Here is a 16,664-nt window from a genome sequence, read left to right as displayed (position 1 = left end):
ATTTGTATGATTGCGTCTCCTGGCGGCCCTCCCTCCACCCACCATGACTCTGGCTTGAAAAAGAAAACATCTGCTAAAACCATGAAGGAACAAAAGCCATTGGCACGAACTGCCAGATAGGAGACAATTGGCCTTCTCTTATGGGATCAGAGTCAGAAATCATTCTTTCTGGGACTGTGTGGAACATCAAACCTCGGGACTTAAAAGTGTCACCTCAGGAATTCACAAACTCCAGAATGCGTGTCCAGCCTCCAACCACTTTCTGAGACTGAAGTTAAATTGTAGGAACCCATCCACATCACAGCAAACGCAATCAAACAGGCTTTGAAAAGGCACAATGAGCCTTGCAGAGAGAGTACCCTTTCTCTTTTCTGCCTGCCAAACGTGTGGCCTTTCTGCACAGAGCAAGTGTCCTTCTAGTGCCACCAGGAGGCCACTTACATTAAACACCACAGTCCTGCCCTGGCTTTTAGCCTCTGATTGCATGAAATCAGCCCCTGACTACAGTGGACTATAAATGACTTGCACACAACCGAAGGTAATGGTACAACTGTTTAAACGTTTACTGAGCATCAATCCACCTGCGACACTGACCCTGGCTAGGAATTTACTCCTCGACATGGATGTACAGGTAACCAGGGGATGCTTTGACAATGAGAAGGAACTGTTTCAATTACTGTCCTTTTTAAAAATAAATAAATGAATAAATAAATAAATGACTTATCTCTGGAGACTGTGGTGGTAGCTGAAGGAAAAGTTTAATCTTAGATCCTCAACTAAGTCATACAGAGTGAACACAGATGAGTCCTGCTCCTATACCAGAATTCTCTCAAAAGTGCTGCCAGACTTCAAGCAAAAGCAATAGAAGAACATCCATACTTTCAGAATTAGGTTATGATTCACTTTACCAAAGGTCCATTAATTTTACTAATTTACTTCTAAACTCCTGCAAATAACATTAGCTCTTTGAGTGCATTTCTAATTGGATTAGAGCTGTAAAATTTCAAACTAGACACAACTGTCAGACAGAAAATCTGAACTACTCATACAATTAGCACGGGTCCCTCGGCTAGGAGGCCTAGAAATAAGACCCTGCGTGGAGATGACACGCCCTTAATCTAATGATGCCACACTTTTAGCACATCTCACGTTTGCTTTTGATGCTTCAGCATTTGTAAAACTGTCTTTGGTGCTAATAAAACTAGTGTGATGTGAGCTTATCGCAGAATCACATAGCGTTTTCACCGGCAGGTGGCTTTAGAGGTCAAAACCTCCCTTCAAGGTCAGGGGCCCCACAGGCCCAGGCCTGCTGCCTCTGCTAGAGCACATTCTCTGACGGGACATGGCGACTTTTCAAGGCTCCTATGTGTTTGCTCCTCAAGTTCAATGGAACAGGACCTTGTAGGGGACAGTGAACACTCACAGATGAGTAAGTGAGGTTCACGGTACATGAACGGGGCAGCACTTGGCGAAAGCACACTTTTATTTGAGTCACCTCTGTTCTGCCGGAGCATTTGGTCCCCCTACCTTTCCATTTCAAATGTTCGAAGTAACTTCACCTTCATCTGAATTCTTTCCACTACGCTATCCTCAGATTTATTACCTAATTCAGAAGAATGGCAGCACCAAAAATCCCAAATGCTTATGATAAATGTCTTGCAAACCACCTACCAGCTCACAGTAGCACATCCGCCTGCCTAAGGAGATGCTGAGTATGCCCTAAGCTGCATGGAAACAGTGGAGAAAAGCACCTTGAACATCAAAAATGGGACTGGATCCGGGTCAACAGAGACATAGGCTAACAAGTGATCAACAGCTATCTGTGGAAGGCCATTTTGGTCTTATTGCTGGGCTGGTTACTATGATGGAATAGAAAAAATTCATCAGATGTGGGTCTTTGCTGTCAAAGATCTTTCACCAACAGGCTCACTGGGGAGACAAGACAAATAGACAAGGCCAAGGAATAAATCGTTAAACTAACATTTAGTTTCTGAATTGAAAGAGAAGAGGGATAATTTGTGGATTTGCTAATTAGCTCTGTGCCATGCCCGTTAGCCCTGAGTGGCTCTTCCACGGCTTAACCTGGCTTCAGGGATATTTCATCAAGGCCTCTCTTGATTCCTCCGCATTTGTAGCTGACGTCCCTGCCTACCCCTGGTTTCGAACAGAAGCCCCTCGGTGTGGTGGCTGCTCTGGCTCTTTCCCATTTTATGTGAAGCAAACATGAAAGTCAAACACTTTCAACACCTATCCTGTATTAGTTCCCAAATGCCAACATGGAAATAAGCTTCCAAAACCTAAAAAAAGCATTTTCATAGAAATAGATGTTAAGCAGTTTTAAATACTTACAGTCCCTTTCGCACCCAGTTGCCAGTTTCCTCGTGTGTAATGTTAACTGGAGGGAAAAAAAGGGGGAAAGAAAAATAGTCCAAAGTGAGTAGCAAGTGAAAGCTGAAAGCAAACACAAGGAAGACATGTATATAAAGCGTCTGCATGAATCCCTAGCTCTCCCTCTTAGACTCTGGCCTTCCAGGACTCGATTTCACATTAAACACAGCAGAGGTGTCTGAGGCAAAGGAGAAAAGGAATGAAGCGTTTAAGGTACATTCTAGGAGATAGTTACCCCATCTTTGTCCTGAGCAAATCCATGTCAACACCCCTCCTTTGCAGATGAATAAAAGCATTTTAAAATAAAAAGTCACCATATATTTTGATGTTACAAAGATAAATCCCCCAGCTGTTTTATGTAGCTTCAGGAGGAAAGTACTTTCAAAGCCTTTTCTCAGAACATAATAGCAGACTCTACAAGAATATGTTGGGTACTAAACCCAAAATAATATTATATGGAAGGTACAGCACATTTCCCACTTCTATTAAGACCTGGGGGACTTAGTACAACCTCTTGTAAATACAAAATTAGGTTGAAGCAAATAAACTCTTTAAAGATTTTTTAAAAAATTAACAGGTGCTGCTTCAATCTGTCTGAAGTTATTAAACCTGAAGAGAATCAGAGAGATTTTTAACTTGGGGGTCAATTAACAACACTGGGTTTAATTCTTCATTCTATAAAAAGGTAAAATGTTATCAATACTAAATAATTGTTGAAAATAGAATACTATAATGTGTAAATGAACATTAAAATGTATTAGGTAAAAATATTTCAAGTTTGGATCCCAAGAATCACAATTAGGGACTAGAGGGTCCCTTATTTGGCAAAACTGAAGGAACATACAAAAAGAATTTTTTTTTTTTTTTTTGAGACAGCTGTGCCCTCTGGAGGTGGCACTTGGGAATTGAATAAGTCTTCACTAAATGAAGAATAACATCTTTCCTCAAGACTTGACCACGCACTTGGAAATGCAAAGAAGACTTAGAAAGTTTCATCCCTGCTCCCTGCTTTGCATCAAGCCACTTTTCAGCCAACACTAATTCAGAATTTCACTTCGGAAGTGCTCAAATGGGTGCGAAAGCTTCTGGGAGAAGGAATGAAGAGTTTTGTGTTCCATCTCTGGAATCGGACGGTTAGGGGCAAGCTGGATATGAGAAGCAAGCACGGGACTTGGGAATGCAGCGATCTCAGACCTCTCTGGGTGGCCTGCGGGCAGCAGAGGGCCTCCCCTCCCGGTTCCACACCCACCCTCCCGGGAAGCCCATGTGCCCCTCCTGTCGCCTGGGAATCAATTCACCTCCTCTAGCAGTTTTCCTTTGACCTGTTTCTTATACTTCATTCCTAATAAATGGAGCTCAATGTCCCCGTCTAGAGAACATCTCTCTCCAGTTGAAGGAGAAAGAAGTTAAGTGTTTCTTGTGGGAGTTTTAGAGACAGAAAGTACTAAAGTTGGCTTGGTGCGTTTGGAATTTCAATAGGAAAATATACATATATATAAAAAAATAAATGTTTAAAAATAAATGAATGAATGAATAGAAGGATATCATTATGGGGAGGGGGAATTAAAAAACAAAAGAACCCCAAGAGTGGTCCGTACCTGGGCAACCCAGAACGCAGCCGCCACCTCTAAAGAGGAAACGAAGCCGCCTCCTTGATTGCAAAGTGGCCTTGGGTGTGGGTGGAGGTGTTTCTGCGAAAAGATTGGGGAAGGAGCTGAAAGAATCGCGGGGGGCCGGGGGGTAATTGCCATCGGCCAGGTGAAGCCCAGGCTCCCCAAGAGCAGCGGCTGCGGTCGCCTCACAGGTCCCTGCGCCGGGCGGGGCTGCGCGAGGTTCTGGAGAAGCGGAGCCGAGGTGCTGTCCCCGCGCCACCTGCGCACAGGTGCGGCGGCGGGTCCCGGCTCCCGCTCCGCAGCCCCACCCCCTCCCCGCCCGACACGGTCGTCGAGGAGCAAGTTGCGAAGCCCGGGCGCCCGCCGGCTCCCGCGCGCCGCGGGCTCCCGCACCCCCAGGGCGGCTCTCCGCTCAAAGGGCCCCCGCCCCCGGCCGCGCGCGGGTCCCCGAAGTGCGCCCCCTACCCCAGCGCCGACTCCCGAGAGACGCCCAGGGCGACGCCCCCGAGACTCACAGGGGATGAAACTCCCGGGTCCTGCCGAGGGAGCGGCGGGGCCCCGCCAGCGGGAAGCGCGCACGGCGGGCCGGCCGGTAGCCCGCGGCGACCGCAGCAGCCCGCCCGCCTCCCGCCTCCCGCCTCCCGCCTCCCGCCTCCCGCCTCCCGCCTCCCGCCTCCCGCCTCCCGCCTCCCGCCTCCCGCCTCCCGCCTCCCGCCTCCCGCCTTCCCGCCGTCCGGGGCCGCGCACCTGCCGTCCGCTCGCGCGGCCGCTGCGCCCCCGCCGCGCCGACAGAGGGCGCCCGCGGCCGGTGTCGCCGCCCAGCCCCGCCCCGCCCCGCCCGCCGCGCGGGTCCCGCGCAGGTGCCCCGCGGAGCCAGGGTGCGCTGCGCTCTGGGCGGCCACAGGCGAGTGTTTTAAGTTCTCTGAACCTCTTAAGAAAATAGTAATAACACTGACATCTAAGCCGCAGTTGTCAGCTATGACTATATATTCACTCACTCATTCATTCATTCATTCACAGCAAATGCACCTGGAGGTCCCCGCTGTCTTCCTAGCACTGTGGTGGCGCCAGGGATACCTCGGCGATCCAGGTGGACAGGTGTCTGCCCTCTCGGACTGCGCACCCAGATGGGATTTATCGGGGAGCAGAAATGCGACCGCGCAGGCTCCCAGCCCCTGCCCGGTCCTGGGGAGTGCTGGTGCTCACGACCACCAGGCGCTGCGTCTGCATCCGCTCCTTCACCTCCTGCAGGACAGAGGGGTGGTTCACTCCCGGGTCCCCCCTGGCAGGGCACGGCCTTCCCTATAGTCACAGCTCGATGAGAGCTTGACGAGTAAATGAAGTGATTGCCTGAACCATTCCCTGGATTCCTGGAGGAGAGTGGAAGGATGGGAAAGGGCAAAACCCTCCCACTCGTGAGGCAAATGCTCCTGGGGCTGGCATGGAACCTTCAGGGTGCCCTTCCTTCTGGGGAGGGCCTTGCATCTTTAAGGACTGACCCCCTTCCCCAAGGAAAAAGGAGCCTCTTCCACGAAAAGAGGGGTGGGCCTGCTCAGGGAACTCCCTCCAGCCCAGAGCCTTCTCATTAAAAGCTTCCAGAGGCGTGTTGGCTGTTAGCTATCCCCTAGATTATTCCTTTTGTAGGTATATTTAGGGCTTCCTAGTGGTTTCAGAGGCTTTCTCTCAGAGTTCCCCCTGAAAGAAATTGATCAGAGATGCTAACTTATGTCACTGAAGGGAGTCCCATCTTTGTAAAAACAGATCGTGGACAAATGCGAACACTCTTCTTCTCAATTTTTTTAGGTGCTTTAAGCTTTTAACTCCGTCTAAACAGGGCAGTCTGTTGCCTTTTTCTGCCTTGGCCCACTGAGAACGATTTTTGTTTTTCTTTTACATGAGTTTCAGGAAGATGCAGTAGTAGTCTTCCATTTTTATGAGAATTACCACAAATCTAGCAGCTTAACACTCATTTATTATCTCACAGTTTCCATGGATTGGGCACCTGAGCACTAATTCTCTTCTCAGGGTCTCACACAGCTGAACTAAAGGTGCTAGAGGCTCCATTAGGGAAACACCTACTTCCCAGCTCCCTCCGGTTGTTGGCAGAATTCTTGTCTTTGGGGCTGTGGGACTGGGATCTCTGTTGTCTCGCTAACTATTAACCAAGGACCATGGTCAGCTCCTAGAGGCCACTCTCCAGTCCTGGCCCCACCGTTTCCTTCGCAGACCCTCTCATATAGCCATTCTCTTTTCTAAAACTCACCTGATCAGATCAGATCCACCTAGATAATCTCCTTTTTGATTAATTTGAAGTCCATTAATTAGGAACCTAATAATGGGAGTGACCTCCCATCACATTCACCGGGGAGGGGATTATACCGGTGTCTTGGTTCAGGCTGCTGTAATAAATAGCACAGATTAGGCGGCTTACACAAAACATTTCTGTCTCACAGTTCTGGAGGCTGGGAAGTCCATGACCAAGGTGCCGGCTGATTCAGTTCCTAGTGAGACCTCTCTTCTTGGTTTGCCTGCTGACGGCTGCTTTTCTGCTGTGTCCTCACATGGCAGAGAGAGAGAGAGAGTCATCTCTCTCCCGTCTGTTTTTATAAGGGGCACCAATCCCAGCATGAAGGGCTCTACGCTCATGACCTAATTCCCCCCAAAAGCCCCACCTCCTAATGCCCCCACATTGGGGATTAAGGCTTCAACATGTGGACTTGGAGAGGACACAAGCATTCAGTCCACAGCGAGAGAACAAGCATACCATGGGGGTGGGAATCTTAGCCATGTAACAATTCTACCAACCGTAGAAGGAAAAGAGAAAAATAAACCAGGAAAATATAAAGCTATAGGGACATGCTAATTTACAGATATCAGACTCCTACCTAAAATAACTAACGTCTAAAGGCCTCGGGTACCTACAGGAGCTGAAGGACCCCTCCCTCTCCCTGGCCTCGGGCCCTCAGACCTCTCCAACCTCCCAGTTCCCCTCCTCTGGCCCTCTGCACAGGTAGGGATGGGAGCCAATGCTGAAGCTCAGAGGACTCAGGGAATTTACTGAGGGCCACGGGGAAGAAAGGCATTGACCCCCCCCCCCCATGGTGCCTCTGGCCTGGCAGCGAGGCAGCAATTAGAAGTGGAAGGGTCAAGAAGACACACCTGGGTTCAGAGCTCAGCTCTGCCACGTTCTCACCTTGCCACTCTCAGACTAGTTATCGAATCCCTGCTTCTGCAGCTGCAAAATGAAAACAATCAGACTTCCCTCCGGGTTGTCAGCATTGCATGAGATCATGTATATGCATCCAGTGTTCAACACAGCACCTGTATGGTAAAAGTAAAATAATTGCCTACCCAGCAAGCAACTTGGAGAAGGAAGAGTTGCTATTTCTCATAGCATCTACTGGGCACCCAGAACCCCGCTGGAAACTGTGGGGTTTATAGGCGTCCATGATGTCTAACCTTGAGACACAGTCTAGATGAAAGACAAGGCAATTTTCCCAGCAAACAGGTGCGCTTTCATGGAGAGATAGATTGTGAGCACAGGAGTTCTCTTTCTCAAGGACTTTTCACCCCGGACCTGCAAGAGCTTGGCCTCCCCAAGTGATTAAGCCAAAGCTCAAAGGTCTGTGTCACCGCAGCAGCTAGCCTTGCCATGACCAGAACCTACTTGGTGGCTGGATATAAGGCCCCTGAAGTATCACACAGAGAGAGGCCAACCCGTGGGACCCTCACTGAGTGACACCCAGAACGCTCGGGCGAGAATCGAAGGTTCCACTTACTTCTGCCAAGTAAGAGTAAATATAAAATGAGACAGTCTTAGAGGAGCTGGAGGGGCAATGACTGCGAACTGCTCTGTATATTTTCCTACGGCTGCTGTAATAAATGACCACAAAGTTAGTGGCTTCAAACAACACACTCATTTTCTTACGGTGCTGGGGGTCAGAAGTCCGAAATCAGTGTCCCTGGGCTAAAATGAAGGTGTGAGCAGGGCCCATTCCTCCTTAAGCTCTGGGGAAGGATCCGTTTCTTTGCCTTTTCCAGCATGTAAGGGCTGCCTGCGCTTCTTGGCTCTTGGACCCACATCACCGTGACCTCTGCTTCTGTCATCACGTCTCCTCCTCTGACCTTGACATTCTTGCCTCCCTCTTACAAGGATCTCTGTGATTACATCGGGCCCACCTGGATAACCCAGGACACTCTTCCTATGTCCATAACCGCAACTTAATCACATCTGCGGAGTCTCTTTTTCCATGTAAAGCAACATAGTCACAGGTTTGGGGGACTGGGATGTGCAGATTTTGAGGAGTTTGAAGAGCCATTTTTTTTACTACAGGTGCCTAGTTCCCTGAATTAGATGCCTGTGAGTGTATTTCCCCTCATAAATGATTCAGAAAAACACTTCTCATCTCTAGCCCACTTACCTGGTCTAGCCTACAAACAACTTGGGGCTTGAATATATTTTTATTGAAGTAAGTCTGCTGAAGGTTAGTGAGAAAAAGCAACTGTGCTCTCGACATCACATGAGAAAAATTAATCATTAACATTTGCTTTTAAATGCAACCCATAGGGCACCACTTAATCCGATTTGAAAGCAGAACCTATATTTTAGTAGCATCCTAGCCTTCTTCACCCAATACTTGCAAACTGGGAGGCTCACTAACGCCTATGTTTCCCCGACCCTGTTTTTAACTGTTCTTTAAGTTGACTTGATACTGTGGTGTGTTTTTTTCTTTTTGACAGTTCAGTGACAGGGACAAATTACTTCACTGTTACCATGGTAGCTACGGGACCTCCAACTATAGAAAAAAATTAAGATTAAATTAAAAGGAAAAAGGCATCGTCCAAATTGGCATTAATGAGTCATTGTCCACGTGTCATCGGGTGTCAACTGGTCAAGCTTTGGGAGTTTTTCCGCTAAGGATCCCTGAATCAGCCAGCCCAGGGGAAGTCACCCGTGTGAACAAGAATGCTTGTCTCCTGCAAGAAGCAATGGTTTAAAGTTTCTAGAACCTTCTATGGTCCCCTACTTACGCATCTCTTTTATTTGGATATATCCTTTGTTTTTCATCTCCTCCCGCTGTTCCCTTTCTGAACATATTAGTTACTATGGAAACAGTGTGAATGTCAGGAAGCTCGGCTCAGAAATGCTTCATAAAGTCAATTTATGGGATGATCTGACATTTATCTCATGTTTGGGAAATTTAAAGAATTTGTGATATGCATGACCACGGACAGGGTCATGTGGTAAATAGTATGCTATATATGGATTTTAAAATCTGTCTTATGTACACCTTGACAACATCGGATTTTGTCTTTTAGGCGAAGAATAGCAACAAAAACAGGAATCTGGTTTGGGGTGTGAAATTGGGTTCCTGTTCCCTCAGTTCAGGGAGGATTTCCACTTTCTAAGTTTGTAAGGCTCACTGGGATCTCTTGTGTCAAAATAAATGCTTCCCGGAAAAAATTACAGTTGGCTTATTTTTTTAACTTTAACCTGACAATAAGACAAATGGTATTATCCATAACAATGTACACAGGGCAGTGGCAAAATCAGCTCAAGGCACAGAGATGTTACCGTCCATGCTGTGACAATTCTCACTTCACTCCAGTGAATTTCGGAGGCAGCGCTCCCCTCGGGAATATAAGACTAACGTTTACAGCGCACTTACTGTGTCAGGCCCCATTCTAAGTGCTTTGCATGCGTTAATTTGCGGGGTTCCCAAAGCGACCCGGTGAGGCGGATCCTATCATTACACCGTTTTTACACACGAGGAACCCGAGGCACAAAGAGGCTGAGCGACTCATCCAAGTAAGTGGTAGAAGCAAAGATTCAAACCGAGGCAGTTGGGCTCCAGAGTCCACGCTCTTAATGATCGTGCAAAATAGCTTCTGTATGAAAAAGTAAGATAATACTAACAACATATGCAGATAGAAAGCTTCGCGTTATCAGTGCCGAACTAAAAAGGTAATCTAGGCATCGACTTTAATTAATACTTCTCTGCCGATGTTGCCCAAAGTCTCCATGCTTGCCACGTTGTGGCTGAGGACGCAAGGAGCTCCTGATGATGACAGTTTGACGGGGAGTCCAGTTTAGAGTTAAGTGTGATTTTAGACTTGCAGGCTCTTATATATCTTGTTATATGTAAAAGGGTAATAATGCTTTTGCTATAGGATCAGCAGGAAAGCTATAAATAGCTGAAAAGATATTGACTTTAACTCCACTGTATTCCATCAGATGAATTTTAATGAAAAGAAAACCCAGTGTTGCCCTGGCTGGGTAGCTCACTTGGTTGGAGAGTTGTCCTGATACGCCAAGGTTGCGGGTTCCACCCCCAGCCAGGGCACAGGCAAGGACGAACCAATGAACGTTTAGCTAAGTGGAGCAACAAATCAATGTTTCTCTCTCTCTCTCTCTGAAAACTAAAAAAATCCAGTGTCAACCTGTGGGGCAACTTTATTTATTCCTTGCCATCCAACATTTCCCATCTCTGGCAACACGTCCAGTTTGGTTTGAGAAAGTCGCCCTCGCTCGACCCGCCTGGCCCCGAGTGGGTCACATTCCCAGGCCTCGGCCAGTCAGCAGCCTCGGCTCCCGGCTCAGTGACAGGCTCAAAGGTGGGCATGTGGCCAGAGCAGAACCAACGAAGCGCCAGAAGGCTCTTGCCAGGAGCGTGCGGACAGGCGGAGGGGCTGTTCCTCCCCCGGGACACCAGGCGTGGGGCGCGCTGCTCCGCAGAGGGTGAGCCTGGAGCACACGGGCCGCTGGGCAGGGGCACCGAAGGCTGGGAACCAAAAGCCTGCGAAAGAGGGAGAGAAGCCCGGCCAGCTGGCGTCACTGGGGCCCTGGGCACAGCAGCGTCCCAAATCTCTGCTAGGCTTTCCGTTACTGAGTCAGAAAGTCACCACTGCCTTTTGGGTTCGTCTAAACGCATCTGAGGTGGCTGAAAACAAACAGGAAAGAAGGCCTCGTGGAGCAAACATGGAGCGTGCGGATCCTTCCAGGGCAGGTGCTACATCTTCTTCATCTTGTTCGCGGACGAGCAAACATTCCCTCACCTGAGATTCCAAAATCCATACTTCCGAAAACCAAAGTCCCTTTGTAGCTCATCTGGTGACAAAACAGACGTGACCTGCATGGACATGAGGCCGCTCGTGGTCTTTACTTATGCCACTTAATGTGACTCTGCCTCTCTCCTGCCAAGGAACCGGGGACGTGTGTGATTGCAGGATGCCACCGCAGGCCCTGCCAGAAGCACCAGACTAGAGAAGGAATCTAAACGCTTCCATTTTTCAAATCAAAAATTATAAATTCTGGAGCCCCAAGGGTTTTCAGTAAGAGGCCGTGGACTTCGAGTCACAGGATAAACTGAGTGAGCACGTCGATTGGATAGAGCCGTGCTTGCCCTCTGACCAGGGGAGGTGGGGCGGCTCTAAGGCAGTGAGCGACATGAGAACCACAAGGTGAAATCATCCGTCAGTCCACAATTATGGTGAAGGTCAAGGGATGCTTGGTGGCAGACAATAGGCAGACGTCAAATCCAAATCGGATTGATAAACACCAAGACAAAGTGAAAATTCGTAAGTTCAGAACAAAAGCCGCAAAGAATAGCATGATGAACAGCCCTGAGAACAGAGAATCTGGAGGAACAGAACCAGGCCTGACTCCCCACCAGGTCACACTGCGCTGGACGCCACCAGAAACACTGACTTCAAGACACAAGAGCATGGTGATGCGGAGCACACGTGGCTACCACGTCGACTAAATCTTGAAATCCATATTCCACACCCATGGGGGACTTAGTCTACCCCCTTCTGAGTCCTCATATTATGTGATAAAAAATGTTATTTACTTTTTTTTTATAACAGCCAAGGAAACTATCATCCTGTGTGATATCAAAAAGAGTACTGGAAACTAATTAAACACACCCTCAAAATAGCAAACTTTGGGGGCCTGATGTCTGTTTTCTTCCCATGTATCCAGGACCTTAACCAGCAACTACTGCCTAGTAGGTGCTTAAGATGTGCTTGTGAGGGTGGAGCAGATGGGTGGAGACGGCAGAGGGATAGAGGGGATAAAAGGTGATGGGAAAAACAAAATAAAATTAAAAAAATAAAACATAAGTAAATAAATGGAATAAGGACTACATTCCAATACCTCTGCCATCTGACAACACCGACACGTTTTCAGTGGGACAACTGACAGAGGGAGGGGAAGACTAAAGAAGAAAAAAGCCCACAAGGATGGTAATACCAGTAATCCACGGAGAGAGACTCTCCATGCACCGCCCATCAGTTGTAGAAAAGTCAAATTTAGATCAGTGACCTCTAAGGTGACCTTCTAGTCCTATGAGTACATGATTTTTCTGCATAGAAAGAAAAAAAATCTAAAGGGGTGCAGATAGAAGTCTATAGAACGTACTTAAAACACTGAGAGCATGGAGTAATCCCTAAATATGGATAAGACTCTCTTGAAATTTCATGTATTTGAAAAAATTCTGCGTCAAGTCCCTGATGAGAGCTAAAAGTACAAGCCTAAAACATAGTTCAGCTCAAAATGGCCCACGTACTGGTCTGGGAAATGCTGGATTCTTAGCTTCCGGTTAATAAAAGTTCTAATTCCAAACCTCTAAGCTGTAAGAGCCTAGTGAAACCTAGCTTGCTGTCAATTTTTTCTACTTCCATGAAGCTGCTCAAATCCAGCCTCTCTTTTCCATGGGAATAGTTTGTTGTTGTTGTTTTAAATTCTATTTCCAATTACAGTTTACATGCAATATTATTTTCTATTAGTTTCAGGTGTATAGCATAGTGGTTAATTATATACTTTACAAAATGTTGCCCCCAATATTTCAGTACCCACCTGGCACCAAAGTTATTACAATATCACTATGTTCCCTATACTGTACTTTGCATCCCTATGACTATTTCGTAACCACCAATTTGTATATCTTAATCCCTTCACTTTTTTCACCATCCCCCAACTTCTCTCCCCTGTGGCAACCATCAGCCTGCTGTCTGTGTCTATGAGTCTGTTTCAATTTTGGTTCTTTCTTCATTTTCTTTAGACTTCACATATAAGTGAAATCATATGGTATTTGTCTTTCTCTGTCTGACTTATTTCACTTAGCATAATACCATCTAGGTCCATCCATGTTGGACCACAAATGGTAAGACTTCGTTCTTATTGTATGGCCGAGGAATATTCCATTATATGTAAGAACCACAGATTTTTAATCCACTCACCCATTGATGGGCGCTTGGGTTGCTTCCATATCTTGACTATTGTAACACTGCAATGAACATAGGGGTGCCTATATGCTTTCAAATAGTGTTTTGGGTTTCTTCAGATATATACCTACCCAGAAATGGAACCACTGGGTCATAAGGCAGTCCCATTTTTTAAATTTTTTTAGGACCTTCTCCATGGGAATAGTTCCCAACTGCTTCCCTTCACTCCAGGTTCTCCCCCAATCTTCCTTGCATACAACTGCCAGATGAATTTTCCTAAGGAAAATCTTTGATCCCATCGCTCTGTTTCAAAACCTTCAACAGCTCCCCATTACCTTCAGCAGTGTTTCACTAATGACATATCACATTTTCCTATTTTCTCTCCTACATCTATGCTGCTTCTTTTCAGTCTCCAATATTGAAGCTCTCTCTTCTACTTGTCTTTCAAAATGTTAGGACTGCCTGAATCTTGACCACTGCCCCTCCTCTCATTTTATATCTTCTCCCTAGGTGACCCCACCCTTACAAGGCCTTCATTAACATCTAGATGCCAACAAATCTCATTATTTTTTAATCATAGTAAAGTACACATAGAATTTACCATTTTCACCACTTTACAGTGTACAATTCAATGGCATCGAGTGCATTCACAATGTTGCACAACTATTATCTAGTCCCATAATTTTATTATCATCTCAAATGAAAACCCCAGGCCCATTAAGTAGTCACTCCCAATTTTCCCCACCCCCTAACCCTTGGCAACCACTAATCTTCTGTCTCAATGGACTTACCTATTCTGGATATACCATATGAATGGAATCTTACAATATGTGCCCGTTGTGTTTGGCTTCTTTCACTCAGCATAATGTTTTCAAGGTTCAGCCATGTTGTTACATATATCAGTATTTCATTCCCTTGTACAGCTGAAAAATATTCCACTGTATGGATATACCTTAATCTGTTTACCCATTGATCTGTTAATAGACAGTTGGGTTGTTTTTACCTTTTAAAGACTGTGAATAATGCTATGAAAATTAATGTTCAAATTTTGCTTGAATACCTGTTTTCAATTATTTTGGATATACACCTAGGAGTGCAGTTGCTTGGTTATATGGTATTTTTATGCTTAACTTACTGGAAAACTGCTAAACTCATCTTCATAATGGCTGCACCATTTTATATTCTCACCTACAATGTACGAGGTTTCCAATTTCTCCATGTCCTTGTCAACACTCATTATTTTTGTTTCTTAAAAGCACAGCTATTCTAGTGGATGTGAAGTGCTTCTTCTTTGTGGTTTCGATTAGCATTTGCCTAATGACTAATGATGTTGAACATCTCTTCATGTGCTTTTTAACTATTATATATCTTCTTTGAGAAAATGTCTATTCTAGTCCTTTGTCCATTTTTAAATTGAGTTGTCTTTTTGTTGTTGAATTGTTAGAGTTCTTTACATATTCTCAACTAGACCCTTAACAGATACATGATTTGCAAATATTTTCTCCCATTCTGTAGGTTGAGTTTTTACTCTCTTGATAGTGTTCTTTGATGCACAAAAGTTTTTAACATTGATGAAGTCAAGTCTACCCTTTTCTACTATTGACTTTGCTTTGGTGTTTAAGAAACCATTTGCAAAATAAAATCATTGCCAAATCCAAGATCATGAGATTTGCCCATTGTTTTCTTCTAAGAGTTTTTAAAGTCCTAGCTCTTAAATTTAGGTCTTTTGAGTTCTTATTTTGAGTTAATTTTTATAAATGTTGTGAGGTAAGAAACCAGCTTGGTTCTTTTGCATATGGATGTTCAGTTAACACCATGTGTTGAGGAGATTGTTCTTTCCCCCATTGAATGGTTTGGGCACCTTTGTCAAAAACCAGTTAACCATAAATATAAGAAAACCTTTATCATCTTTTATACAGATTTCTCTTCCCAGCTTAAGGTCCATGTGTATCCAATGGGCTATTCAACATATTTACCTCAACATTACCACAGCAGACCTCATGGTCTTCACCCCTCCAGACATGTTCATAGTCCGCTGTTCTTTCAGGGCACCACCATTCATCTAACCATTGAGGCTAGGAACATTTCCCTCTCCCTTACTTTCTATATCCAACTCCTCTCAATTGAGTCAATATAAAATATCTCGAATCTGTCCAACTCTTTCAAACTCCTGCCATTTCCTAGATCGAGTTACTGTGGTCTACTCCCTGCATCACTAAAAAGCCTCCTATCTAGTTTCCTCTCCCTGATCCATCCGTTCTTATGCTCTTTTAGTCTAATATTCGGAGACCTTTTTAAAAGAGACAAATCAAATCAGATCCTCTTTCTGCCCACACCAAGCCCACCTTGTTAAAAAATTTTCAACTTTCTTCCATTGTTCATAAGATAAAAAGCAAAATGAGAGTGTGGCCTGCAAGGCTCTGCACGACCTGATTCTGAGTTTCCTCTCCAACCTGATCATGTGCCACTCTTTACCAGACTTCAACTAGGTGGTTCCTACTCAACCTCCAGGTCTCACCTCGAATGTTACCTATTCAAGTGACCCCTGCTAGATCAGGTTTCCTTGCTAATGGTTATTACAGCACACTGTTTATTTCCTTCATAGGGCTTTAAGAAATTTGAAATTCTGTGTCTGTGAGACTTCCTGACTTATATGTATTCCCCCTTAGATTTAGAGCTCTATGAAGCCCACATTTTCTAGCCTGGAAATTTCAAGACACTGTCATCTGATCTCCGTAGGCTTTATTCACAACTATTCTCCTTTACATGCCCATCCTCACATTCTGATAAAACTAAAAATTCTGTTGCTGTATTCTGTTCACACTGTCTTCCTGCTTTCCCTTACTCTATTTTTCTACAGTTAGGTTGTTATTACTCTAGCCCATTTTCATTCTTCACCCATTCGTGGAAGTTTAATTTATGGAGTACCTAGTTTAATTTATGGAGATCCAGGACTAGAGATACAGAGCAGAGAAAGCCATGATTCCCGGCACAAAGAGAGCAAGGAAGCAGGTTTGTGAACCAATAGCTACCACCCCAGATAAAAGCTGATGTAGAGCCCGGCTGGGCATGGCTCAGCCATTGAGCATCGACCTGGGATCCAGGCGATCGGGGTTCAATTCCCAGTCAGGGCACATGCCCGGGTTGTGGGCTTGATCAATGACTCTCTCATCATTGATGTTTCTATCTCTCTCTCCCTCTCCTTTCCTCTCTCTGAAATCAATAAAGATATATTTTTAAAAAAGCTGATGTGGAAAAGGTTTGTAAAAATTATCACGGGAACAGAGACAGCAATAGCCAGCTCTTCCTGAGAAGGTGATCAGAGCTCCACTGCAGAATGAGTAACTTTAGGTGGGTCTTGAAAGGTAAGAGTGGGAGAGGAGAGGTTTTTAGGGATAAATGCTCATACAATGTGAGGTCACGAAAAAGGGTGACATG

The 16,664-nt window shown here is 45.6% G+C and overlaps 1 protein-coding gene across 1 annotated transcript in view; it reads right to left on the bottom strand.

Moving 5' to 3' along the window:
- Positions 1-11,143, bottom strand: part of LOC308552620 (uncharacterized protein) — a gene marked incomplete at its 5' end in the record, with an annotated part of 223,716 nt that extends 212,573 nt beyond the window's left edge. Inside the window, 4 exons of the mRNA XM_081127829.1 lie at positions 2,350-2,395; positions 3,987-4,079; positions 4,749-4,891; positions 11,058-11,143. Coding sequence (XP_080983955.1) covers positions 2,350-2,395; positions 3,987-4,079; positions 4,749-4,891; positions 11,058-11,143 — 368 coding nt within the window. The remainder of the gene's footprint in view (positions 1-2,349; positions 2,396-3,986; positions 4,080-4,748; positions 4,892-11,057) is intronic.
- Between the last annotated feature and the right edge of the window lie 5,521 nt (positions 11,144-16,664).

Source organism: Miniopterus schreibersii (assembly GCF_964146895.1).
Source record: "Miniopterus schreibersii genome assembly, chromosome: 2".
NCBI classification, from domain to species: Eukaryota; Metazoa; Chordata; class Mammalia; order Chiroptera; family Miniopteridae; genus Miniopterus; species Miniopterus schreibersii.
This window is presented reverse-complemented; position numbering and strand designations above follow the sequence as displayed.